General features: G+C 39.1%; 2 protein-coding genes across 3 annotated transcripts in view; both read right to left on the reverse strand.

Annotated features, from left to right (window-relative positions):
• pitpnm2 (phosphatidylinositol transfer protein, membrane-associated 2) overlaps nucleotides 1-741 on the reverse strand; it is a 64,237-nt gene extending 63,496 nt beyond the window's left edge. The window contains exon 1 of the mRNA XM_086301481.1: nucleotides 503-741. The gene's annotated coding sequence lies outside the window, so the exon portion shown is untranslated. The remainder of the gene's footprint in view (nucleotides 1-502) is intronic.
• A 1,206-nt stretch (nucleotides 742-1,947) lies between these two features.
• On the reverse strand, nucleotides 1,948-27,578 carry mphosph9 (M-phase phosphoprotein 9). Of its 2 annotated transcripts, none has more exons than XM_086301484.1 (24): nucleotides 27,466-27,578; nucleotides 26,424-26,695; nucleotides 25,149-25,296; nucleotides 21,178-21,267; nucleotides 20,538-21,040; nucleotides 19,105-19,270; nucleotides 18,833-18,905; nucleotides 17,876-17,979; nucleotides 17,657-17,776; nucleotides 16,988-17,448; nucleotides 15,752-15,901; nucleotides 15,211-15,298; nucleotides 14,614-14,829; nucleotides 13,241-13,288; nucleotides 13,082-13,146; nucleotides 11,806-11,907; nucleotides 10,795-11,010; nucleotides 10,545-10,714; nucleotides 9,733-10,002; nucleotides 8,960-9,080; nucleotides 7,083-7,174; nucleotides 6,413-6,591; nucleotides 5,329-5,397; nucleotides 1,948-2,852 (listed from the first exon to the last, which is right to left on the reverse strand). In XM_086301484.1, the coding sequence occupies exons 2-24, from the start codon at nucleotides 26,657-26,659 to the stop codon at nucleotides 2,751-2,753; spliced, it is 3,789 nt and encodes a 1,262-aa protein (XP_086157610.1). In that variant the 5' UTR covers nucleotides 26,660-26,695; nucleotides 27,466-27,578; the 3' UTR covers nucleotides 1,948-2,750. The 2 variants fall into 2 exon arrangements, with proteins under 2 accessions (XP_086157610.1, XP_086157609.1); XM_086301483.1 differs by having other exon boundaries at nucleotides 10,521-10,714.
• Nucleotides 27,579-27,778: the final 200 nt, after the last annotated feature.

The raw sequence follows: 27,778 nt of genomic DNA on the forward strand, positions 1-27,778 counted from the left end.
GAAGACAGAGAAAAACAGAGGGAAATGACCACAACAACGCACTAAACAACGATGATATGCAAAGCACCTACACAAAATGACCAAAAAGAGATGCAATCGAGAAAAAGGATAGTCACAAAGACGCACGAAATGACTGCAGACGGAAGGAGATCAACCCACAACACAACAGCAGCCATGGGGCAGCTCTTACAACGTTTTACGTGTCTCCACAGGTGTCCCTTATGTCATGCAAGTTGCCACAGTAGACAGACTAACATTATTCCCCTCACACCACAGTCATGATATATGTAGACTATGCTGCTTAGCTGTTTTGCACTGCTTATGACGGACACCACCTGACCTCTGCAGCCCAAATCAATGCTGCCACAAATAATGCGGGAATTAATTAAACGTTGCATCGCCTCTATTCCTCCATGGAATTAATGAGAGATAGGAGCGTTAATTAGCAGTGACACCGTACAATCGGTCAACAACTGCGGCATCAGGGCGATCGGCGGCTCACCTGCAGTCACGGTCTGTCTGCAGACAACATATCGCGCACATCTCCGGACTTTTCCGAGGATTTTCAGAGGAGACACGCCGGCTTACAGCGTTATCTTTCATATATTGTACAGTGAAGTGTTAGCGGTGTTCGTTCTGCTGATTTCCCCCCACAAACAGCGCTCATTCCCGGTGTGTTTCCGCCTGTCAAAGCTGCTGTCAACGCCACAGCGGACTACCCGGCCGTCCTGTTCGGGCTTTCCGCTGCAGCGCAGTGTGCTGCCGGTGGCTGCTGATAACATGCCGGGTAAATAGTAATAACAGAACAGGACATTTTTCTGCAGAGCAACAGAGGAGAAAGGCGTCCTCTAGTGGGTCACCTGTGCCAGCTGCGAAATTACTGCTGAAAGAGTGTTCAAGTAAGCAGGGGCGTTTACAGGATTTCTTAAGTGGAGTGGCACGAGATCGACCAAGAACAAGGGGACCAGGACACCACAGTTTTGAAAATATGGGTATTTATATGAAGCCCTGTATTCTCATCCAGACAGTATTAGAACATCATTTTATATTTGACTTTTACAAAATGATAAAATACAAAGTGTGCCACAGGTGGAAAGCAACATATTTCTTGGTCCCCACACTTCTTATCACTAACAGTATGAAATTTTAGCTGATGTGTAAGAATAGGGTTTAGACACTGTGAGTATGCTGCAAATAGATGAAAATTAAAAGGAGGACAGAAATAAAGGACATAGGAACCCTGCAAATGTGAGAATGAATGGCACACAGAGTATACGACTGTCAGGCCCCCATGGCGTGGACCAAGCTCCTAGTTAAACTCGGGAGGCATATGGGCATTTCCTCAGTGCTTAATTGTGGGATGGTGGTGCTTTGTAGATACAGTAATCCTAGCAACAACAATCTAATCAGGCAAGCTAACCGATCTTTCATTAGTCTTAAATTACTGCCTGTTATTCATTGTATACAAAACAGAGTGAATCCTCAATACCAGGATCTCCTCTTTGACACTAAACTTCTAGAGCAATTACCTCACTTACCTCAATTGACTAGAGTAAATAAATCTGATTTGATTGGCTGATTCCTGCCTCTGAAAAATGTAACTTTTCAGTACAAGCGGCACAAATCATTGGAACAGTTCTACAGTTCAGTTGAGCATCACATGATGTCATGCTGTATAATGCTGCTATAGGTTTAGGTTGCCAGGGGCCTTTCCACAGTACACTGAGTACTTCCTCATAGAAGTGAGTTCTTTTTCCCCACCATTAACAAATGCATGCTCAATGGAGATCAACAGGGAGTCTTTCTCTAATATTGTAAGTTCTTTACCTGAGAATATACTGTAAAGTGCCTTGAGATAAATTTTGTAAACGGGCTCTATGTAAATAATACTGAATAACAGCCACTAGGCAATGCACATGATGAGGCATAAACAAAGAGAAATACTGGTTTATTTTTAACAAAAAGCATCATTTATTGTGCAACAATATTACATTTCCAGTGAATTCATATCATTGTAGGAAAACCAGGACAACAAGGAAGCAGTGCAAGAACCTCCATGCACAAGCATCATTGAAAAACAGCTGACTCGAGTTTTGACTCTGTGGAAATGTGTGTGTGCTGGTTTCACTCGATTTCGGAATGGACCATTACTGTAAAATAATTTACAGACATAAAGCAAAAAAGCCACACAAAAAAACCTGATTTGGCTCAATTAAATATTTCCTTCAAGATCAATAAGTTTGGCCCAAAGCAAAAGATAAATAAGCAACAAATTGAAGAAAATTACCTTAACACATGTCAAATGGAAAAACATTCAAAACTTAAAAAACAAAAGAGCCACAACAAAATAAAAAGAAAAAAAGGCAGTGATAGTTCCAAAGTGGATAAATGACTTTGCTGGAAACATTTGTTTTGATTGTTCACATTTACTCTGAAACATGAGCCGATTTAAAAATCTACTCCTGAATATGGCAAGTAAAGAATATTAATATTGATATTTCTGTGGCTAAAAAAGTAAACGACTGTACAAATCTGTGCTTTTCTAAAAAATATACTCCAAAAAATTGCTATATCTTTCATACATATACAAAATATCCCCGAGTAATAAGTAAGAGGTATAAAAAGATGCTGTGGAGTCACTGTACAGATGGGCTTATGGCACAGAAAAAGATGGGAGGACAATCAGTGCTGTGTATAAAACCAAGACACTAAGTTGTAGAATCAATACTAAAGTAAGAAGACAGACATTGCTATATGTTGGTCGAGGAACGGAGGACGTGGAATCTCTTCAGGGTCATTCGGATGGATCCCAGCTCACGGTTCAGCCTCTCCAGACGATTCTCTAAAGCCACCTGAGGGTGGAAGTGGAGCAGAAAGTTCAGTGGCAGCCATTTCAAAAGTAAGTTAGCAGGTTCAATACATTAGTATCTGATTTAAGCAATTGTATTAACTCTAGGGATGTTGACTTGTCTGGGAGGTCCCAGCAGAAATTTTTAAACTATTTTAACTGATCCCCCTCCCCTCTCCATAACAGGTGACTATGTGGCGAGGGTGTCCTCCTTTAAGTTCCTCAGTACCCACATTTCCGAGGACCTATCCTGGACAACTACCACATCAGCCCTGGTGAAGAAAGCCCAGCAGCGCCTTCATTTCCCGAGAGTTCTGAGATGGAACAGGCTGCAGACTGACCTACTAGTGTCCTTCTACCGTGCCACAATCGAGAGTGTGCTGGTGCACGCCATCCCTGTGTGGTACGCTGGCTGCACAACAGCCGATAAGAATAGACTCCAGAGGGTCATCAGAACTGCAAAGAAGGTGATCGGCTGTCCACTCTTCACCCTGGTCTTCATTGCCAGCTCTAGATGTCTCTCCTGAGCCAGGGCAATTATAAAAGACCACCTCCATCCTAACCACCATCTATTCAACATCCTGCCCTCTGGAAAACGGTCGCAGCAGATGGCCGCCCCTCCCTGAGCCTGGTTCTGCTGGAGGTTTCTTCCTGTTAAAAGGGAGTTTTTCCTTCCCACTGTCGCCAAAGTGCTTGCTCATAGGGGGTCATATGATTGTTGGGTTTTTCTCTGTATCTATGAAGCGCCTTGAGGCGACTTTTGTTGTGATTTGGCGCTATATAAATAAAATTGAATTGAATTGAATTGAATTGGAATAAGGTTCAGATCCATCAGGTACAAAACCAACAGACTAAAGGACAGCTTCTACCCGTGGGCAGTCAGAAAAATAAATGCAAATTAAGAGTTTTTTTACAATCACTCTGTTGCTGCTACTTGCTATTTATTATGTTGCTGTGTGTTGCTGTGTGTGTGTGTCTTTTTGTTTCCATGCAATATTCTGTTCTTCCTCCGCAATATTTCAGCAGATGTGCAATTTCCATCCCTTAACAACCATAGCCCTTCCACCCTTATTTATTATATTTTATTACAACGCCTTGTGCACACCCCCACAATGCTCCCTGTAACACAAACATCGTGTATATAGTGTTCTTATATTGTTTTTCTTCTTCTTTCTTGTATATTGTTTTCTTTTCTTTCACACCTTTGTGGTCTTGTTTCCTAATTTCATTGTGCAAGCAACTGAACATTGACAATAAACGTTCTTACAGTAAAAGTTCTTCTAAGTTCTAAGGTTTATTTTGAGCACCTGACGGCTTTATTTTGCTTCTCATCCGTAAACTCTCTCCATACGCTTTCACGTATTTCTTGCGTAGGTGATAGAAGAGGGTTGCCATGTTTGATTCTGAGGTGGGGACTGGTTGCATAATTTGCATAGTACAGTTTTCTGGTCCGTGTCAGACTTTTCATAACCAAACCATGTCCATGCTACAAAGGTAGCCCCTCATTTAGAAGCTACCTAAGCTCCTCGATTTGTTTTGACTGATCCTTCTGTTTGGAGCTACCTGGTTCTGCCTCATCTTGACTGGCCATGCTGGTGTTCTCTGTGCCTGCATCCATGTGGTGACTGTAAGTGCCATTTAGAGTTACTTCATGTTTTTATTTGAGGTAATTTGTTTGATGCATTTTATAAAATTTGATGTTTGAGAATAAATGTATTTTGTCAGGTCATGTTCAGTTTATTTCAAAAAACCTCAACAGGAGCTTCAACTTTATTGTGAAAGGTTTATGTGGAAAAAAACAAGCAGACGGCAGAGCCACACAATGTTTTACCATTGTGGTTGCTAACAACAAAGCATAAAAACCGTCGCTTTTCCATCTGTAGTGTGGTTATTTTAAATATAAGAGAAAGATAGAACTTTAAAAAAATAATATAGCCACTACAGTGACCATCAAAACAATGAAAAGATATTGCCATAAACAGTTTGTGACACCACAAAACAAACGATCGTGTAATATGAAATGATAGACATTTTCATATTGTCATCCGAAACATATCATTATATCGAACAGCCCTACAGTAGAATCAATGATTCTAATTAGCTAATGCATTTAGTTTGGTCCACAAAGCAGAATCTACTATACAAGGTTGACAGCAGCTCAGAGTCTCTACCTAATCACAGTGGTAAGCTTTGAGCGAAATGCTAACAAAGCATACTACCATACTAACATGTTGAGGTTTAGCAGTTTTATTTAAAGTGTCAGTATGTTAACGTTTGTTAAAAAGCCCTGCATACGACACAGTTCAGACTGATGGCAATGTTTTCTGGGTCTTTATTTTTTTAAATAAAAAAACAAAGTATTGAACAACATTTAGCAGTTGGTGGCTAAATCTAAAATGTATCAATAATATCAACAACCACCATAAATAAATCCTAGAAACATAATAATAAATATTCGGATGGTTTCCGTGGAGCCTTACCTCATCTAACCTGGTCTGTAGGCTCACTCTGCCGCCTGCACCAGGCATCCGGCTCAAAGCTGCCTCAATCTGTACATCACACATTCAGAGGTTAATCATGTATGACCCAAAATAATGATATTAATTAAATACCTCTCACATGAAACACATTCAATGGACTCATGTGTAACGCAGAGTAATATTCCCATGTCAGCAAGGTAGAGACAGGAGGAGGGGGGGGGGTATAAACCTCCTAAAAATACAAGTCATTTAGCAGCTCTGTAAAAACAATGAATCCTGGCCTATGTGTCAAGAGATGCAAGGGTCTCTTGACACCCTTGCAAACACTGGACATTCTGGTGTTTAAAATAATTGCAAATTTCCTTTCGCAATTACAAGCAGAATGTGATGAAACAATCACTATGACTTGGAAGTGTATCAAAGAGATATTAAGAAAAGGTTAAAAACAGGGCACTTGTATCACAAGCTGTTATAACAAATCAATAAAGTACAAAGTCTGCCCAAAATGAGAGGAAGAGGAAATCCTAATACCAAAGCAGAAGGACAGGTGTTCTAGTTAATTGGACAGCAAACAGGGTGGCACAGTGGTTAGCACTGTTGCTTGACAGCAAGAAAGTCCTGATTTGAATCCACTGGCTTGCTGGGAACTTTCTATGTGGAGTTTTCGTGTTCTCCCAGTGCTGGGTGGGTTCCCCCATGTACTCTTTGTTGTAGAGTGGCGAGATAAAGGCTGTTAATATCAATGTTTGCCATGTCCCAACAGCTTATAAGGGAAGCTAAATTTTGGAATGTTACTACGCTCATGTGTTTGTTTGTTTTTTGTTAATAACCATCTATCTAGAGGCAGGGAGACTAAATTATCTTAGGGTAAAACCAAGTACACCCTTAACTTGTTACCAGTTCATTAATGGGCTAACACTGAGAAATACCATTCACTAGCCCCCCCACACCTACAGACTCATCAGAAAACTTCACGTGCATGTTTACCGTTTTACATCATTTTTAAAAAGACACCAGTGTTCCACTTACATACATACACTGATTTGATAAAAAAGCATATTGTGACATGCCTTTGAACTCTCACCTGCTGTTTCTCCTGCGTCAACTCGTCAAACAGTTTCTCAGCCTCCGCCAGTGACTGGATTCTGTGAAGTGAGGCTGAGTCTTCACAGGGGTCCTGCGGGTCAGGTCCACTAAAGCCTCCCTGCTCCTCCCAACCCAGCTGGGAGTTTTCATCCTGTGGGGTTTCACCACCAGAGGACTCTGGCAGAGAAAGGAAAAAAAAACATTATTAATATGCTCCCAGTAAATACACTCACTGGTCACTGTTTTAGATCTACTGTCTGCTATGTGTGCAAAAAAAGAAAAGAAAAAAATAAAGTTACTGAAGTGTTACTACAGCAATAACAGAAGTAGTGAAGATTAGTGTAATTAATATAACAAATTAATTATAATGTACCTTCTCGCACTCTAAAGCAAAACCTTAAAATAAATAATGCCCAACGGAAAATCAATTCAAATCAATCAAGTATCAGGTTTTATTGTTACATCGCATATTAAAAGAGTCATCATCCATCCATTCTTACATTAAAAGATAAGTATAAATAATCACCCTGTTATTCAGTATCATTTAAACTGGTTTATGGTAGGAGTACAGCACCAAAACAATGCAATAAATCTGGTCAAACAACAAAAAAGCAGTACTTAACTGAATTTTCTAAAAAAAACTGTATCTGTGCGTATAAATATGTTACCATTTTCTTTGCCTGTTGACGTAAACTGGAGTCTTTTCTTGGGACTGCTGCTGTGGAATGAGTGACGTCTCTTGTCAACTTGTCCGTCAGGCCTGTAGACAGCACACAATGAGGTTTTAATTCAACAAAAAACAAGTGTGACAGCTGCTGTTCAGGGGCTTATGTGATGAAGCAGTGAGGTGTTTATATTTCATTTCATGCTCTAACTGACTTTGAACAAACCTGTGTTCTGTGTGACACTCTTTACAAGGTTTTAATGTGTGTAGGGAGCAGTGGGATGACACCTGGTGGTAAATCTCAGCAGGCAGTGTTTACGACAAATATATGACGCAAGGGTTACTCTGTCCTCTGTGACATGGTGCAACTAATAATGTTCACTAATAGATGCCAGAGCTCCACTGCTAATATTTCTCGACAGTAGCTCACCCACACCAAAATCTTTGACACATCTCTCTCCAAGCTGACTAAGATCTGAGCTGAGGTACCCGAGCATTAGGCTTTGGGGGGTTTTTTGTTTTCTTTTTTTTTAGCCTGCCACTGTGTAGTAGCAGTGAAAATTTCTTTCCAATATTCCAACTATCATTTGGTTTGGTGAGCTCAATTTAGGACTCAAAGGGAACATATTGAGTGTAGTTTGATGTGTTTCATACAGATCTTACACTTGCTTCCCAGACCACATTATGACTGTACCTGGCTTCAGAACATTTTGAATGATAGTCATATTAATCCGAGTAGCACAAAGAAATGTACAGGGACTGCACTACTTGAGAAAAATGGTGCAACACCAGACAGGTTACTGCAATGGGACTTTTCTGTGGCCTGAATATTGACCTACAGGCTGTAAAATACATCCATATTACTTCCCAGAGGAAAGTGTCAGAGAATCACTGTGGCTATCCGGTTGTTAAGTGATGACATATGAACCCTGCTTCGGGGTCCAAACTACATTTGGATTATAAAGGCTGTTGTCTTTTTAACGCTTTAATGCTTTGTATCTTGTTCTGCTTGATCTGAACAGTCAGCGATCACTGTCGGCCTCACATGACTAACTTCATATTGTGAATGGATTATCTCAGTTTGGCCCATTTTCAGCGTCTTTTATCTGCCATGTGATTGCATTTGTCTCTAACCATCGGGGACCCTCACCCTCACAGAAATCCTTCAGTCAGAATATGGTATATCATCTTTAAATAGAAACTAGCAAGGTAACTCCCTGCTAACTTCTAACTCTTTTAAACTTTAGAAATCCTGTTTTCATGGACGCCTGGATGTTACACTTGATTGTTACACCTAGTAGAGCTGCCACACTGATCATTTTATTAAAGATGAAAGAATTTCGACAGTTTTTAACTCGGTGATACCACAGTATTTGTTTGAGTTTGGGAGCTGAAGAGGAGTTTGGACCCAGAAACAGCTAATGACATCAGACTTAAAAGGCGGGTAGTGAATGTATAATGAATGGATATAGAAAATAAACTGTGTACCCTCAGTACAGCTTACTGCACAGGCAGCAGAACACTTTCCCTAATATCTGTTTCAACTCCACTGACATGAGGACAGATGCAGAATAACTTATTTTATTGTTTTTATTTAGGTTTTGATTTATTGAGATCTTTTTTGAATTATTTTGTTGTGCTCTTTTTGTGGCATCAATTTTGGCACATAAAGAAAGTTCAGGTCATGTAAAAACGTGCCCATATGGGAGAGCTCATATTATGTTATTTCTAGATGGTTTAAAATAAAGAATCACAAGTTAAAATATTGTGAAGCACAGTGAATACTTAATTCCCCCTCTCCCTGTAATGTTAATGCTGTTCAAACACGGCTTACAGAGAACTTGCGCAACAATACAAGGTAATGTGATGTATGTTTCTTACCTGTGGAGAAGGTATTCCTCTCTTGGCATTGGGTGACCAAAAGCAGTGGAGTAATTTTCAGTCGGGCTGCGTTTAGGGCTGGACTTCGCAGACAGAGGCATGAGTAACATTTCCCTCTTTGCTGAATGGAAGAAAAGAGCGTACCACTAAGTAAAGCTCACACAGCCCTATTAACACTATCACACTGAGTGTGTCACAGGAGACAGAGCCAAAAACAATGTCTTTGTGTTTTGTGTTTCCAATTAATGAAAGTAATTCAAATTACAGACAAACAGTGGACTCCAGCAGTGTACAACTTCCTACAGTAATCACAATACCAGTCAACCAATTATAGCAGCAAGTAGTGAAGCCAATACAGAAAACAAAGGCAACTAAGCCATCTGATTGCTACCATAAATTTCAGACACAGTATATACATCTTAAGTCATACCAAAAAAAATTAAACAAGACACTTGATTTTACTCATTTTTTGATTCCTCTTTAAATGGTAACTGTTCTTATATTTGCTGTTTTCTACTCTGAGCACTCGTTAAATACAACTTGCTTGATTCATATATGTTTTTCTATGTAAGTGCTTTCTATCTAACATTCACACAGAATTATACTCCAATGGATGAATTGGAGAGCAACTTGGGGTTCTTATCTTGCCCAAGGCTATTTGGCATGCAGACTGGAGTAGTCGGGGGTTGAACCTTCCATTTAGTAGGTGACCTGCTCTACAACCTGAGCCACCATCACCCCTAAATGGAGGTAGAATGACTGGAAGCTCTTACTGGGTGTAGCTGTGGGTATGCTTCGGTGTGCTGGAGGAGGCAGTGAGGAGGATCTGTGGCCCTCTGGAGACAGACTCCTCTGAGCTCTTAGCAGAGCAGCAGCTCTTTCTGCTCCACTGCGACTTTTCGATCCTCCATGTTCAGCTCCAGCCACAACTCCTCGAGGTTTAACCAACTCCTTCTCTCTGTGAAGAAGTCCAGCGCGCTCCTGAATTGGCTCTTTGTATCTTCTCTCCACAAACCCAACAGTGGTTCTCTGGCTACTGACCCCTACAGAGACAAAAACATAATATAATCCAAGAGCAGCTTAAAAAGTGCATCCAGTATAAGATTTAACAACAGGATGTGCAATAAGGTATAAGCTGAGCCATCTCCAGACAGAAAAGCAAGAAATGACAAGTGACTACAGAAGACCTGAAAGTAAAGAATAAAATCCTGGAACTTAATGTGAATCACCACAAATTAAATAATGTCACATGTACTGAAAGTGTACTAAATCGAGGAATGATTACAGTAAGAAACCCACTTTTAATTGTAGCTGCTTTTGTAAAACCAACACTGAGGTCTGACCTAACTGTTTGGCCACAAATCTTCGTTTGACATGTTGGGCTATATAGCAGCTGTATAATTTCTCATTTTTTCTCAATTAGCTTGTTTTCCAGGAGTCACTTTTTCTGATTTGAGCTACAGGACTGAGGAACATTTTTTTTTCATGGTTAGCTGCTTAGAATTTCAGACAGTCCCTCAGTATAAAGTGGCCTTTGTAAATGTGTGTGTGAGAGTCATACTATGGTTGGTGGAGCTGTTCTTACAGGGGGCCCGGGTATCTGTGGCTTTAGTCTCCTCCAGCTCTATCAGGGCCCTCATCATGGGTGTCAGGGCACAGGATCCTTCTCTGTGACTAGCTTCCTGGTGGCCAGCACTCTGCTCCTGGTGTCTGATCTGAAGAACAGACTGTTCACACTCTGGAGGAGATGCACACCTGTTGGAGAAGATCTCTGTAAATCACTTACAGTTGTACTAAACAAAACAAAAAAACATCCTCAACAATCAGAAACACACCTCCAGCTCCCAGCAGCTGAAGGGGTGTCCACGGAGCTTCCTGTTCCCGATGAATGATCATTTAATGGATACGATGCCCTTTTGTGGACTGTTGATTGATTAGGTCTTCTGACACTTTTTAGCTGGTCTGATAGAAGAGGAGACGTTCTGTGGGTGACATCTGGCTCTGCTTTGCCTTTACTGGGTGACAGCAGGAGGTCCGGATGGTGGAAAAGGCTGTGGACACGTTAAAAGGTTAAGAATTTGGCACGCATCAGTTTATACACCCCTTGTAAGCACTGCACTTACAAAATATTTGAACTTAAATTGGAAAGATATAATAAGAGAGACATGATTAAAAACATTAAAGAAAATCTTTAGTTATTAGTTCATCATTCTTATTCTGATGGCATACTTTTGTTTATTATAAAAAAAAGTAAAGATTCACGTAATCTATGTTCCTGGTTGTGATTTTCAAAACTCAAATCATCAAGTTTTGTGACCCTGGCAATTTAAAGCAAAAACCACATCTGAAACAAGAATTTTTAGTAGAAGAGTTCACATTGTCAAAGACCCAAGATGGTGATCAATACAAAGGAGAATGCTCGCTGTTTTATTAACAGTTACAGAGTCCCATATCAAATCTGTTCCATATCACATTGGAGTTCTACTGTACAGTCCTGAAGCATCTAAATGTTTGCAGAGCACATCCTGCAACATTATAATCAATGAAAGTGGCCAAACCAGGTGGCAACAGGACATAAGTAGGGCATATGCAGAGGGGACTAAAAATAACAGCACTAAAAATAGTTGTCCAGAGACCAGAAGGTATCACAGTGGCACATTCAACAGGACGTCCATGGAATGCTTTAAAAATACCACCTCTGTTCGTCAAAGGTATCAGAGAAGATGGCCTTGATAGGAAATCAAACAAATTTAAACCAGGTAAAGATTCTGATTTTATTTAATAGGTGGAGTCCCTGACATTAATGATTACACCTTGTGAAGGATTTCAGTACTTTTTGTGCTTACCCAGCTCCAGAAGGTTGTATGTTACTGTGGGAAACATAACGGGCCCTGGCCTGGTTCTCATGCTCCAACTGCTTCACCTGAGACTCCAGCTTAGAGATCACTCTGAGGGGTTTAATCACAAACATACACATGAAATAACTAAACCAACACTGTTTAGATTCAAAGAGTCATAGAAGTATTTCAAAGGCAGGTACAACAAGCTATGCTGGCTCATTTATTTCTTTTTTCACTACACAGCACAAGGCTGTTTACTTTAATGACTGATGGATTGATTGAAAACAGCAAACAATGTTAATAAGTGTAAACGATAATATATGATTGTAAATAAATTCCAAATAAAATGTTAATTATTGTGAGGCTATAAAACACACAGCAGCTTCACCCATCTGCTTTTTAAATTTGAAATTAAGGGTCCACCAATCACATGAACAGACAGCTACTTCAGACAATGGATGGACAGAGGGGCTGTACAACATCTCTGTAAGCTCAAGTAGGATTATTTTGAACTGTGAGTCATACAACGCTACTCTAGTCCAGTGCAAGAATAAAAATATGAAAATGGAAATGAGCATATTAGGTCCTCTTTAATGTCAACATTTTGCAAGAAAAATTCTCTCAACCATCAAGGCCTGGCTGTAATTTGCTCCTCTGTTTTACAGATCATAGTAATTAACATTTGCACTGTGACTCCATTAGTCCTTGACGCTTAGAGCAGCTTACACATTTTCTATTTTTAAAGTCTTGTGTGTATTCAAAAAATAAAACATTTCTTAGGTTCCCCAAAGTCTCTTTACACACAAGGTCATATGTTATTTCAGTGGATGCTGATGTAGGCCTTACCCTTTAGGTTATTAACTCAAAAACAGATAAGCTAAAGTACTCCAATTTATAACTACCATCTGTTCTTATTGTTGACTTGGCACACTTTATCAATGTGCTCCCTCTATAGGCATCAATTAGCAGGCAAAGGGGAAACTGCAAGGAGACAATGCTGCCTAGCATCAGAGGCCAGCACTATTATCTATTTTTAACAGGATCATCGTTAGGCTTTATCGATTAATATTCTTTTCTCCGTCTCCCTGCTGAATACCACCCACCACTGCAGCCCTTTCACAAAAATGCTCAAACCAGCAAGTGACAATGAAACACTGACAGGCCGGAGACCAATAACACTGTAACATTTTGACCTTGACCTAAAGTGACCTTTAAACAAGCTGTTAGTCTTGACTTTTTAACCTTTAGATCCAGCTCACCTACCGTCACTCTCTTCACTCACCTCTTTAATTCAGATATCTGATCATTGGAATCAACAAGCTTATTCTCTGCTGACACCAGGTTGTTCTGTAGATAAATAAATGGGGAAACTCCATGAAGCCAAACAAATCAAATAATCACAGTAAGGTTTTAATGTAAATTTCAGTGAGAGAATCATTACCTTCAATCCTTCATGGTCTTTTATCAGAGAATCATATTCTCCAAGCAGCTGAGGAAACAAAACCACAGACATCTTAACCTTGGACGCCAGCATTACTGCAGTGCTGACAAAGAGTGATTTACTTTTTTGCTCTTAATACAAAATTCTGAAAATGTGACAGTAGTACTGACAATACTTCAGACGAAAGAAAAATCAATATTAAAATCAATGAAAAATGAGGTGGATGTGGTGGCTAACATGGGGTCATTTAATAGTTTGGTTTTTTTAAACTGAATTTTTAAACACTCTATACATACTATAGCACTGGCAAATGTCCTTTTTTAAAATAATATAAAAAAAAAATCAAACAAACAAAACAAAAAACCCCACCAATGTATAACACTGCCTCTTCATTGTTTAAATACTAAATTTATACATCTTTCTGAAATCTAAAGGAGTATGTAATTGTTCCGTTAGATAGATTACGCATAAGTTATCTAGCCATAGTCTGTTGGTTTATCGGGAGTTTAGTTTTTAGTGCAAAAAGTGCACCTCTGTAAAAAATAATGAGCTTGATTTATAACATGTTATAATTTGATAATGAATGCAAAAAATACAATTGCTTTTTGTTTTAGATCAGCATGGTGACATGGTTTTTAGTACTGTTGCTTCACAGCAGAAATATGAGGGTTCGAATCCACCATCTAGCCAGGGCTTTTCTGTGTGGAGTTTGCATGTTCTACACTTGGGTACTCTGGTTTCCTCCCACAGCCCAGAGGCATGCACCTAGTGGGGTTAGGTTCATTGGTGATTCTAAATTGTGTGAATGTGAGTGTAAATAGTTCTCTAACTGTGTTGTGTGACAGACTTAATATTTTTTAATAGTACTTTCAGAATTATGTTTGTTTTTTTAAAATCCACCGATACTACACTGTCCAGTGTTTCAAAAGACCAGTCATGAAAGTGGCAGAAACTGTATTACACAAAAATTATATGTAGACTATAAAGTGAAAGACATTTGCTTGTACTCCCCTGCTTTGGAGAACATCTGGCTGTAGCCAACATGAGGTTAAAAGAATCAATACTGGAGCAGATAGTAATCAGATGAACCTGACTGGTGCATCCTTGAAAAAAAACACTCTTAACATAGAAAAAACTCTTACATACATCCTCAGCTGCAAACTAATTCCTCAACACCTAGAGCTAGCTGACTGCAGATAAAGTAAACTATCATAAATTATCAAGTCCATTAACAACAGTGCACTTGCCTGATTAAAGGAAATACCTCAGTACTGATGCTACCAGCATCCAGTGAATAAGAGGATGTTTATGTTTATGTGACAGTTTTCTGACCGTTATCATGTCTTCATGTCATTCTGTTCTCTCACACTTACATCCTGCAGCATCTTGTACTCTCTCTCCCTCCTGGCCTCCTTCTCATCTGCTTCTCTGCAGGCTTTCTGCGCTGCCTCCTCCAGCTGCCGTACACGGTTCTTCAAACGCGCCACCAGGGCGTCCTTTTCTTTGGCCGAATGTTTGCTTTCTTCCAGTCGCTGTTGCAAAGATTTCACAGTGGCACCTGCTACAGCATAGCGCTCCGGCCATTCTGCCTAATGACAAAAAAAGGACATCAAAATGAAGATATGGAATAAAGATTACTTTCATAGCCATTGACATATTTTTAGAAAACATCCTTGATGAAGTGACAAATTAAAAAGACATTCTAATTAAAACCCAATAAATATAAATGAACACGTAAACATGGATTTTCGCATTCACAAGATTTTCAAAAAATTTGACCTATGACCAAACTTGTTGAGAATTCTAGTAGTGTACCTATGGTATCAATTTGAAACTTGTATGTTGCTTGGTTAACGAGTTATCGCATTCACAACTTGGGTGTCCATGTCCCCTGCTGGGTGATGACAATACCACATCAGCTTTTTACGGCTAAGGGGTAAAAATGATATAAAATAAATAGCAAAGCATACCAGCTTTTTTTCCAGTGAGCTGTTTGTTGCCTCTAGTTCTTGAATACGGGTGGTGGCCTCAGCCAAAGCCTGTTCTAGATGCCTGCACCTGTAAATAAATAGCAATAAACAATGAAAGCATAAAAATAATCTAAAAAGCAATACTACGGGATTTTATGCGTCTTGGTAATTCAGAATATGAATTCAATATCATTCAAGTTTGATTTGACACCTTTTCCCCTTTAATTTCAGCATCTTAACCACAACTTTGCATCATCCTAAATGGAGTACCTATTTTAATGTCCCCTATTGTTAATGCACTGACAGATGTAGAAATGTGTTAAACTTTTGAACCCCTTGACATCAAAAACAACAGTTCACTTATTGGCTATTTCTAACCAAAAGTGACTGTTAACCCGCTGAGGGGGACTGTGATTTGGTTCTACATTTAACTGTATCATCCCTGCTTATTTTTCTTGTACATATAAAACTAATTTTTTACTCCAACTCAATATAATGAACAATAATATTTTAACTGAAACTATAGTCCATAAATGCAAACCTTTCTGTGAGCGCATGGTTGCTCTTCTCTAAATCCTGGGGCAGATCTCTGAGCTTGAGTTTGTCTCGCAGGATTTGGATCTCAGACTCATAATATGCTTTCAGGTCAGCCACGTGCCGAGAATGCTTCTCTCTCAGGTTCTGCCTTAGTCTGAAAAACAGGAGAAGAAAAACAAAACTTTTTTAAAGAAGATTGGTCATGTGTAATGTTACTTTATTCACAGCACTTGAAGTAGTTTTTGGTTCTCTGGGAGGTGACTGGGCATGGCAATGTGATCACGATGCAAAGTGAAGCGAATTCATCTGTTACCTTATTTATCCATTACTTCTGACTTTCTGATAATCACAAATACATACCTCCACTTTTACAAGTACAAAGAGATAATGGGGGAAAAAAGAAGCAATAAATTGGAATGAGAGCAGCTTTCTTTTTGGGGCTGGCTAAAGCCTCTTGGACAGTGCCAGAAACGATTATACTCACCTGTAAATAAAGGAATAAAAGGGGAACTATAACCAACCTCAAGGGTAAAAAGTTTTAAATATGTGCTAACATAATCAATCTTGTTATGAAATGAAGCTATTAAACATGAGATTTCTGTTCACTGGTTCTGGGTCCTATGAAACACATGACGTTCCATGTCCTTATTTCAGGTCCTCTTAACAGAAAACATTAGGTGTAGCTAAAGTGCTAATAGTGTTTGGCAGTATTTTGGATTTATTTGATGTCTTTAGAGATTCATATTGTTCAAATACTAATCGTTTATACTTTATAAACAGACATTTTCAGTTCTTTAGCTTCAGGTCAACATCAAGCCAAATCAAGCATTAGAGTAGATGTTCCTAGAAATTTTTTTTTTTTTTTTTTTAATTATTTGACACATGTAAAACTTTTTTAAATTTTCATGTTATTTAATTCTGTTCAATCAAGTCTCTAACGTTATGTCATGCCCCCCCCCCCCCCCCAAAAAAAAAAAAAAACCTCACCCAACTTTAAAAAAATGTCACCATACAGAGCATTTCTAGTTTTCCTGTGGCGTTGCTAACTTTCTGTAGGGAAACTGAAAAGATCTACCACTCAAAGACAGATTGACACTCAGTGGATTGTTTGAGAATAACATATCAAAACCAAGTGATAGAAAAGGCTCAAACAAGTTAAAGTTAATATCAGTGCATTTTTTTGGAAAGATATAGGCAAATGGTTGAGCAGAACATTATACATTATAACATATGTACGTACAGAGAGAGGACAACAGGATCCTCTAGTGATGATGCTCTTTCCATGTGTGGACTGACTCCATGACGCAGAGAAGCACCAGAGGCTGAACAAGGCTTCAGGGTGCTGGTGTGGGTGTGACTACCCTCCTCTTCGCTGGCTAAGGGAGCACTGGCTCTGCGCTGATGGCTGTCTGTTTGGGAGGGCTGAGCCTTATCTTGGGAGGTAGACAGGAATTGGGTTGTATTTCCCCATGGGCTTTGCACTTTAGATGGGGCAGAGACACTGGAGGTATCAGAGATATAGTCTGTATCTCCAGGGTTGGGGCTGCAATCCACCATGCTGTCAGGGGTTATGGGGGTCCCAACTCTAGGGTAGCGGTGGGGCTGATTGGCGAATGATGGGCTGCTGAAATGAGAGGGTGAAGTGAAGCCAGAGGTGCGATCTGACTGCCGCATGTTAGCTGCTGGATCCAGTGTCAACATCTGAAGCACAAAAATACAAATTGTAAGAAAATGTGAACTTGTGGATGTGAAATTTATTACAAGATTACAAGATTAACACGTCACCAGTCAGTTGTATTTTTAAAAATATTATATTTTTTAATAATTAATGTTTTATCGTGTCATTATCTATCTTCTGTAAATCACTTCTACAATCTTGGGATTGCAGAGTTTGAGTCATGTGACATACCTGCGGTGACAACGGAAAAGAAGTAGCTGAGCCTTCCCAATCTGAACGCCTACAATCTGCTCTTTGCTTGTTCTGATAGATCTCTCTGAGAGACAGCTGAGGTTCCTGGCTTCCCGGAGTCTAAAGAAGACCAAATTAGGCATCAAACCTCAGCATTATAAGCAAACCATGTATTTTATATCAGTCTCAGAAGCCACAGTAAACCATAACGTAACTCACCAGACTCATGGATGCCTCTTGCAGAAGTAGATAGGCACCGCTGTCAAAGCTTTCAGGTAGTGGGTGATAGAGATCACACTCATTCAGACGCCAATACGTGAGGCCTAAAACAAAAAAAGGCTTACTTTAATTGCTATATGCAATAATTTGGAAACATTGTTTGAAACTACAATTTTATCACATATTTCTGGCAGCGCTGGCCATCCTAAAAATATATGTTTTTAATATAAACAAGGAGTCTGATATTTAGTTAATTGACACCACTGGCAATGTTTACAATAACAATTTGGCTGATAGCCAGTGCTGATACTATTCATTTTTTATTTGTTTCTGTACCAAAGATTGTTAATATCCCATTATCAATATGGATGGGATATAGCCAACATGGATCAATTCCAATACCAATATTCAGCTGACATATATTTTATATCTTCCTTGTTACTAGCAAAGCTATTAAAAGTACCAAAATTACACCTAAAGAAAGAATTTAGTTGAAAAATATGTGTGTATGTCTATATAAAATATCTTATTGTTGTTCCACTGAGCCTTAGTGTAATCTACATATTATTATAAACACTTAATTGCACCATAGTGTTGGAGTAACACCCCCCCCCCCCCAAAACAAACAAACAAACAAACAAACAAAACAAAAACAAAAAAACCTTGGAGTGAACAGCTGTTTAAAAAATGTTTGACTGGCTGAGAAAAATGCAACTCTATTGTAACTCTACTATATGTTTAACTGCAAGAAACACAGAAATTAGCTCTCCAGGTATGTGTAGAGATGTATGTTTTCAATTTCTGATATGACCAGGGGCTTCATCTTCTAAAAGAAAAAGTGTAATATCCTGTATATTTTTTTTTTATTTCATGTTTTGTACTTGATTTATTTCAATATACTTTACAGTGGCCAAATCCAGTCACTGTGTGTCTGAATTCAAGTCACTGAATTCTTACCTGAGGCTTCAGATGCTAAACTATCACTCCTCCTCAGTGGAAAAGAGCTGGAAGATGGCCCAGCTGGTTGATGCTGAAAACCAATAGAAATGAGTGGATTAGATTCAGCAGCAGGAAAGTAATCAAAACAGAAAAATACAGCAAAAAGAAAAAATACTACAAATAAACACTATGCAATGTTGCGGGTTTGTTTGTTTTATTTTATTTTATCTATGCAAAATCTTGGACAAATAATCCTGGAGAAGAGGCTGTCACCACTTCCTGGGTTATACCTGGTCCTGGGACTCTGTGCTCTCCACAGTGTTTTGACTGTGGGATTCTCTGGGGCTGCGAGGCTGCTCCTGGTACTCTGGTATTTGGGATGACGCTTGTCCTGCTTTGCTCTTCTTGGGCCTCAGTTTCTGCCTCTGGGCCCAGGAGGTCAACTGTTGACTGGTGCTGTCAACAGAATTGCTTAGGGTAAGTAAAATTATAATTTCTCAGACAAATGCTGCCTAAACCTCAACAGGATTCTTGCAGGGTATCTAAAGGGTTGAATGAGTATTGTTAAAACAAGCATACTGCTGCCAATCCACACAAGTGAGACAGGGAAAGGAAACACTAGCACAATGATATATTCCAATAAAGCTTAATAAAGACTCGCACTCGCAAACATGTCCAAAATAATTGGGTAAGCACACATACACATGTGTTTGTCCTTAATTACATTTTTAATTTTGTTTTCATTTATCAAAACTTAAGAAAACCACTATTCTAGAGCCATTTACCAAGTGCATTTATATTGTAATACTGTGTTAGTACTTTCCAGATTAAGTTACTAATTCCTAACAGTATTACTAAAGTAGCTAGTGTGATAGGGGGATGATCTACATATGATGATCTAGATACTTGGCAGGATATGCTAAATTTTTGAGAAATATTTATTGTTTTCTTGTTTGAATTTGGGCTTCCTATCATCTGCCAGCCAGAGACTCATGTGACTATGTCATGTTGGGTGGCCATTTAGTTTCAAAAAATGTTTTAGAAAACATCTACAGGCAATTAAATTTGATATTAAATGTATTTATAAAACCAGTTTCAAACACAGAACTCTTAACATTGATGGCTTCATCAGTGTATTTCTTTTAGGTCATGTTTACATTCATGTTCCTCACTGTAGGGTATAAACTGGGTATAAACTGACTGCGTGACAGATCTGAAGTGAAGTACACAGTCACTAGCTGCTTGATCCTAATCAATGGTGTCTATATGTTGGGCACCATTTATTTTAAGTAATTAATGAAGCTACTATTGTTGTGTCACATTCATAAATCTGCTCAGCTCTCTTGCTTAATGATTGATGCTGCAGGTGTTGGAAACTCAGAGGCAAGACTTCTACAGGCAGCTGCAGGCAACAAATAACTTTGGCTCCCGACTAAATCTCATTAATTTGACCTGTCACAGACTCTGTCTTTATCACATTGAAGACTTTTCCATTATTTTAAACACTCAACATATAAAATAAACTGTTGGCCAGCTGAACATGTGTAAACCGTGCCTTTTACCGTGTCTGTAATGTTTATGGACTAGTGTCAGACTTTGTCTATAGCCATTTTCAGATGCTCTTGGGTTAACAGATAGACGTTTATGTCTGAAAAAGCTGAGAAAACACCACAGTACATCCTTACAAACTCAGTTTAGCATGGATGTGTTTGACCTTACATACCCAGAGATTTTCTGCTGATAAACTAGTGATTCATTCACTCCGAGCATCCTCTCATTGGAGAAATCTTGCTGGCAACCAAGCATACTTGTCTCTGTGTCTTTCTGGAAGTTAATGGACCAGTGATGCTTCTCGCTTCTTTGACCAACAACCTCATCTTCTCCCGGTGAACCTGCAGGTTCCAGACTCGACTCCCAAGTAGAAAGAGTCCCATATCCACTGCTGAGCACTGTGGTTGCACGCTCATCCCGCTGATTTGTGGCCTCAGACCTAGGGAGTGGAGGCGATGGGGAGCTAAAAGGGGTATGGACGGGAGCTGCCAGACTGTCATTGTCACTGGACACAGTTTTGGGAACAGTACATTCACTGGAGACAGGGGGGAAAATATAGTCCTTCATGTTTGTGGTACTTTTGCTCACAGGAGTTGGGGAGAACTCCCCATGTGGCTGGACACTAGCCTGGCGGTTTTGGAGCTGAACAAGGGCCTTAATTTCATCCTGAATCAACTGAAAAAGAGGAATTATTTTACTGTAAGAAATTGCTTTCAATATACTCATTAAGATAGTCCCCTTGTAATCCACCATCTCTTTTTTGAGGTGGTCCAATTTCATAAAACAGGACATGATGTTAAATCCAGGCTTACCTGTATTTGGCACTGGTATTGTTCTTGCTGAGCAAGTATTTGCTCTTGGTATTGCTTCTCAACCAGCTGAAACAGATGCAGCCATCGACCCTGTAGCAGAAAAACAAACATCATTACTTGTCTTACTTTGAATAAAAGCGTGGGCTATTACAAGACAACAGTCACACAGAGATAAACAGAGACACAAAGAATGGCAAGAAGCTGTTGTATTACTAACTGCCATAGCCAGTCGCATGACAGCCACAGGAAGCCGACGGGTAAAGAGATCATTTTTTATCAGATTCCTTCGTGGAAGAAAAATTGTTCAAGTCATCTTTCCAAAGTCACGAAGAGGCGACAGATCCCCTGGATTTCAGGGTAAGTCCCGAGACACACTGTGCTACAAGAAATCCCTTTCACTGGAAAGAACAGTGACTGTTGCAGTACTCCGGAGCGAAGAGACAGACAGGACGGCTGGGGTCGCTGTCGGGATTTCTTTGCCCCGCTCCGATTTTAGTGGATTTTAATGCTGTGGCTGACGCCACTGGACTTTTAGTGTTGTTTTTATGTTTTTACTGTGTGTTCCCCGTGGCCAGGGATGTTTTTAACTGTTTTAAATCTTTTTTGTGAAATACATTATATTTTAGTACAAAGTTTTGTATTGTTCTATTGCCTTGGCTACTCCACTGCTCTGTCCGTTTTTTGAAGGGTTGCCCTTCACTTAGAATAAAACCTGGTGTCCACCTACATATCTGGCTACTCGGAACATCTCAAGGTCCTGTACCCATCCGTCAGTAAACTGGAACTGGGCTTGTTAAGGGACCTGAAGTTACTAAACACTTCATGAGTGTATGGACTCACACTTAGGACCATATAATTATAAATATGAGTGTGATGAAAGTTGGGCAGCAAGCTAATGTCTTTAGTCCACTCTGTATGCTCGTATGAGTCTAACCCTTTCACTCCTTTGATTTTTTCCTGTTTTATTATTTATAGTTTTGTTTAGAGGGAATATTTTACTTTCTTTTCTTGTTTGTTTCAGTTTTAATATAGCTACTTTTTGTATTATTCATTTATTTATTTGAGATGCGCCAAATCGCACAAAAGACTTAACATTACATCGAAGTTTGGTTGTTTGTTTTTTTAAATGCTCGCTGGAAGAGACATTTTTATTTTTAACGTACTTTTTGTTTAATTTTGTATTTGTTGTTTGGTCGAGTGTGTAAGACAGATAAACACTGGAACGGCCTGTAAACACGGCTTGTTATGGTGGAAAAAAGAAGCCGGTTTCTCTTTGTTTCCCTCCCCACCACTGTGGAATTTTTATTTAGGAGTTTAGGAGTCAACAGTTGTTTAGTATACAACGTACACAATTAGATATGGGCACTGAAACCACAGTCCATCAGTTATTTCTGAGATTTTATTAATTAATTAATTTTAGATTTCTCCATGAAAGAAAATGTATAAGTTAACTTTTTCAAGTTTTAATTTTTTATTTAAAACAAAGAAAACCCATATGAAACATAAATTCCCTCTCCTTAAATATGTCTTTTCAAACAGATGCTTCCATGTAGGGCTGTGCGATATGACCAAAATGTCATATCCTGATATAAGAATTCTATCGTCCTGACAACGATATAAATCACAAAAATGTAACATTTTCTGTAAATTCTGTGAATCTCGGGCAGCTCGTCTTGCGGGAAGTGTTTCCAGCTGCGCGTCATGTAGCTGGAGTCGAGTGTTTAAACCGATGCATGAAACTATACATTTTAATATACACCTCCTTCATTCTTTTAATCTCACTTGGCTTACTACTGCACCCACTCCGAGACCGGACCATATATTAGACCTAGATTTGTCTTTTGGCATTTCAATTTGTAATCTGGATATAACTGATGCTTTTTCATTAGAATTCTATATTATCCTTTTTGATATGCTGCTCCTTCTTCCCCCTGCCACACAGCATCTACCTTTTCACCAATCACATTATATCAATTCTTCCACTGCTAACTATTTTGTTGAGTCCTTCAAAGCTGCAACAGATGCTTGGTCCATAGCAGCTTCCCTGCTCTATCTCAGCCATGAAGATTTTACTAACTTATTCAAAAGCACTTGTTCCTCAATTATGGATACTGCTGCTCTGTATAAATTGAGAAAGTCTGGACTTAAACAGTTGTCCTGGCTCAATGATTGATGATTGCTCAATGTATGTTTTCTCCCATCAACTCTTAAAATGTGAATAATTTCGACAATTCTTTACTAGTAAAGTTGAGACTAATAGCATTCCCACCCCTTTCACATTTTAACTGACTCTCTCAAATAGACTGTTTTAAACAGATTACACTACCCGCTCTTACAAAGACAGAGATTTCTCATTGAAATCTACAACTTGCTCTCTAGTTACTGTGCCTTTCACTCTTCTGAAAGATGTATTTGATCCAAGCACCCTCTCCATTATCAACACTTCTAAATCTACTGGTACCGTTCCATCTCTCTTGAAGCAGGTAATCTAGCCCTTGCTGAGAAAGTACAACTTAGACTCCAAATTACCTAATAATTACCAACCTCTACAAACAACCACTACCAAAATTCTTCAGCAACTTATTCCTTGCATACAGAAAAACAACATCTTTAAAAAGTATAAAATGAAAACAATTCTTCTACATCAGCTGCACCTTATTGTAGGGTATCTCAGGATTCCATTTTAGGGCTTATTCTGGTCTCCCAGTTTTGCTTACTCTGGGACAAATCATGAGTAAACACAATCTCTATTCATTCTCATACTGACACTATTCAGCTGCACCTCTGCCTCAACCCCAATGAGAAGCCCACTTTCTGATTAAGTTTGACAAGCAAATTACCTCAGTGGTTAAAAACGTCTTTGTTTTGGTTTTTTAATCTCTGTTCCATATCAAAAATTAAGCCTTTTCTGTATGTGAAAGATCTGGAGATTGTTACTCATGCCCTCATTTCTTCCCACTCAACTACTGCAATTCACTTTACAATTGTCTCAGTCCTCTCTGTCCCACCTTCAGTTTATCGAAAATGCTGTTGCTAGGATCCTCACACGGACTCAAAAAAGACATCATATTATACCCGTTTTAGTTTCTTGATTTCCTGAAAAATTTTGAATTGATTTCATTGATTTCAAGATCCTTCTCTTTGTCAATAGAGCCCTTCATGGTTTGACCCCTTCTTACATCACCAACCTCCTACAAACCTGCTCCCTTTCCAGGTCCCACTCCCATGAATCGCAGAATACTGACCCAAATGCAGAACACCAAAACAGCCAAGGGTTAAACTCAAAATACATTTTTAATAGGGTTGTTTAAGCAGTCCAAAGAATATAATATCCACAAAGGCAAAATGAATCCAGAGCAGCATGAAACACATGAGGGCGGGTTAACTTACACAGAGACAAACAATGCTCTTTATAAATAAATCTGAATTGAGTAGAGTTGAGAACACAAAAGAAAATAGTTCCATGTACACTAAAGGACTGCAATACTATGTGTATTTATGAAGGTGCCAGAGAACCCAGCTGTGTACAACAATTATGGTACAAACTTCCATTAGAGAGAAAGAAGACATAGGAAGAATTTAATTTTCCTGTGACCTACCCATACAGTAATTAAAGATTGAGAACAGAGTGTGTTATACCCAGGTGTACAAACTGAAAGCCTTCAAGCTTGATGAACTGTGCCATAAAGTGCCTTCACATTGTAGAGCATCACAGTTGTCTGTTCTCTGCAAATCACATCCTGTGTCTGAAAAGATCAGCTGTGTGGGTGTTGGGGTCTGTAAATGTGTATGTGTGCATCTATCTTACTGTCAGGTGTGATTTGATCAAAAAATACATGTGACAAGTCTGAACTGAGGCTACCAGCAGCCAAATACAGTGCACAAGAACAAACTGCTACAGCAGCAAACACTTCATCATCAGCCTTTCTACAAGACCTATTGTCTTCCAGTCTCAATGGGTATTTTCCTACCTCGCAGTCCTTCCAGATCTCAGGGTCTGTCTCCCCACTGCTCTGGATCTCCTGGACCAGGGCCCTAAGGGTCTCCAGGGAGCTTGGATTGATGAATGGTAGGGTCTTCCCTTGTTCAAAGGCTTCATCTGTGCTCAGACATAGGCTCCTGTAAAACAAATTGGATATTGTTAAAATATTGTATCAAATATTAAAATATTAGATTAGAATATATTAGATATGTTTCTCCAGGCAGTATTATTTTATACTGTCTGGCATTATTATTATTATTATTATTATTATTATTATTATTATAGCTGAGCAGTATTTTAGAGACAACTAAATAAAATAAAAGTCAAAAAAGATCTCTACTTCTTAGTTCAGCCAATATCTGCAGCAGATATTGGCCTATCACAGACTTTTCAGTGTCTGATATTTTGTTCAACATGCGCCAATATTAAAAATATTTTTATGCAACATAAGGCAGAAGAATATCCATCTGTATATTTAAAAACAGTGTTTATCTTGAAGAATAGCTCTGACACATTTGTCTGCAGTACATGCAGCAGAGTAACGTCACAGCTGAGCAGCAGGCAGTGTCAAGCACTGGAAGTTATCTTTAGTCTTTGAAATGTTTTGGTGGAAATTAACAAAATAGCCCTATACTTCCTCTTCCAGTTTAACACTCTATATGTGTAACTATAAATAAATACCACCCAATATGTATACTGTATGTATAGTATCTACTTGAAAGATCCAGTAATCCACGTGCTCTACTACTTTTGATAGAATACTGCTTAAAGATAGCTTTGTCTGTACATGTCTAAACTCAATCTGTTCAGAGGTTTTCCAAACACAACACAAAAAAGGCCACTGAACACAACAGAGTAATATCAGCACCTATTCAATTTTCCATTCCATTGAAATCTGAGAAATAATCATGTATGCAGTCAATTGTAGTTCTTAGAAAGAACAGGAGTTTTAAAAGACCATAAATCAAAATTGACACAGAAAATTGCAGTCAATGCATCTTCATATTCAACACTCCTACATATGTTCAAATTTCCACAAGCATTTAAAGAGAGCTGTCACAATAATGGAGAAACTATTCTGCATAAATAGGTAGTAAATGTAAATCAATTTCCTTTTAAGCATTTAAATTTAAAAAAAACTGCAACAACACACCTGCATTAGGAAAAAAACTATTCAAATATTTAATATTTTAAAAGGGGCAAGTGTTTCTTTTTTTTATGCAGACACTTCCTCATACAGTAAGGAACTTAAGAGTTACGGTACCTGATCTTGTTGCATGCTGGTGTGATGTCCATGGGCCTGCACTCCACAGTGCCTCCTGTTGTTTGGGAGGTTGTGCGTCTCCCCTCAGAGACAGCCAGTCCTGAGGCTGATGTCCCCTCAGAAGACACCAGCGAGTTTTCGCTCTCCTTGCCCACATCCCCATCAGCACTGACATGGCAATGGCTCAAAGCCCCTGAGCTGGACACATCCTCTGAGATACTGTCATCTGTGGACATTTTTATGGGCCCATGCAGAGGAAGTCACTCTGACAGCTAGGGACCAAAGGAGAAAAGTTCAGAGTTCTGTTAATCACACTTCTTGTATTTCCAGCTTCAACAACAGGAAGTGCTGCTGAACTGTGAACACGACAATGCATTAATACGTTAATGTATAATACATGTAAAAGCCAAGAAAAGACACCAAATCAACTCTTAGTTTTGATCTTAGATCTACTATCAACATTCAGTAACTGACATAAATATAAGCAACGTAAATAAGACATAAACAAAAGCCGTGCACAATACGCAGATTTTTAAGATAATATGTAATTGTTCTTGCTTTAGCCTCTTCTGTCAGTCTGTCTGTCATGACCTGTGTTTGCTGTATGTGAGAGCTCGTCCAACATGGGCAGCTTTGATTGGACACCTAATTAACTTAGCCAACAACAAGAAAATCAACAGAGATAGAGCTCCACAAGCGGTGGGCTGGTTCATTTAGTAAGAAGCTACATTAGCTGTTCTATGGTGTCGGCCAGCGCAACGGATGCTGCAGACAGTTGAAGTTGCCTATAAACTCCACGGGAGCCTGGGTCAGTCAGGCTAAGTTACCAAGCTAGCACAGTAACTACCTCTGACTAGCAGTTCAAAATGGTTAGCTAGCTAGCTCAGTTTGGCTAAGTTGGTTTATGACAGGTTTGTAAGCACAGCGTAGGCACGCAGGAGAGCGCGGGTGAAACGATAGCGCACGCGGGTATATAATAAATGATATAAAACAGAAAACTGTGTCGCGCTGATTGGCTACATATAATAAACATTTAACCTACCCGTTAACTTGTATCATTATTTCATCCATATTTCTCTGTGAGTAGTCAAGCTGGCTAGCTGGTTGCTGGTTGGCTACTGCACTGCAGTGGTCGTTGGCTGCTGTAGCGTTCACAGCCCACATTGCTATTGGTCAAAATATTATCTGAAATACAGAGCTGTGATTGGTCGTTACTTTCACTCAGTGTTTCTATTGGTTATGTGGGGGACAGAGGCGTACGCATCTGTTGGGACCGTAGATAAACCAAAAGCATGAGGATTGTAAATTATCAATAACGGGATAAAGACAAATGTTTATTTGACTTAAAGTGTGGC

Source organism: Aulonocara sp. 'chitande type north' Nkhata Bay, linkage group LG7 (genome assembly GCF_057382095.1).
Source record: "Aulonocara sp. 'chitande type north' Nkhata Bay isolate Kocher_YH1m ecotype deep benthic linkage group LG7, A_spYH_male_GT1.1, whole genome shotgun sequence".
NCBI classification, from domain to species: domain Eukaryota; kingdom Metazoa; phylum Chordata; class Actinopteri; order Cichliformes; family Cichlidae; genus Aulonocara; species Aulonocara sp. 'chitande type north' Nkhata Bay.

Bases quoted from the DNA above. Each gene is read 5' to 3' on its own strand.
- mphosph9 (XM_086301483.1), bottom strand. From the start codon at position 26,659: ATGTCCACAGATGACAGTATCTCAGAGGATGTGTCCAGCTCAGGGGCT. The intron at 21,041-21,177 runs GTAAGCCTGGAT...CCTCTTTTTCAG, and splicing joins AATACCAGTGCCAAATACAG to TTGATTCAGGATGAAATTAA. The intron at 15,902-16,987 runs GTACGTACATAT...CCTGTTTTTCAG, and splicing joins GATCCTGTTGTCCTCTCTCT to ACTAAGGCAGAACCTGAGAG.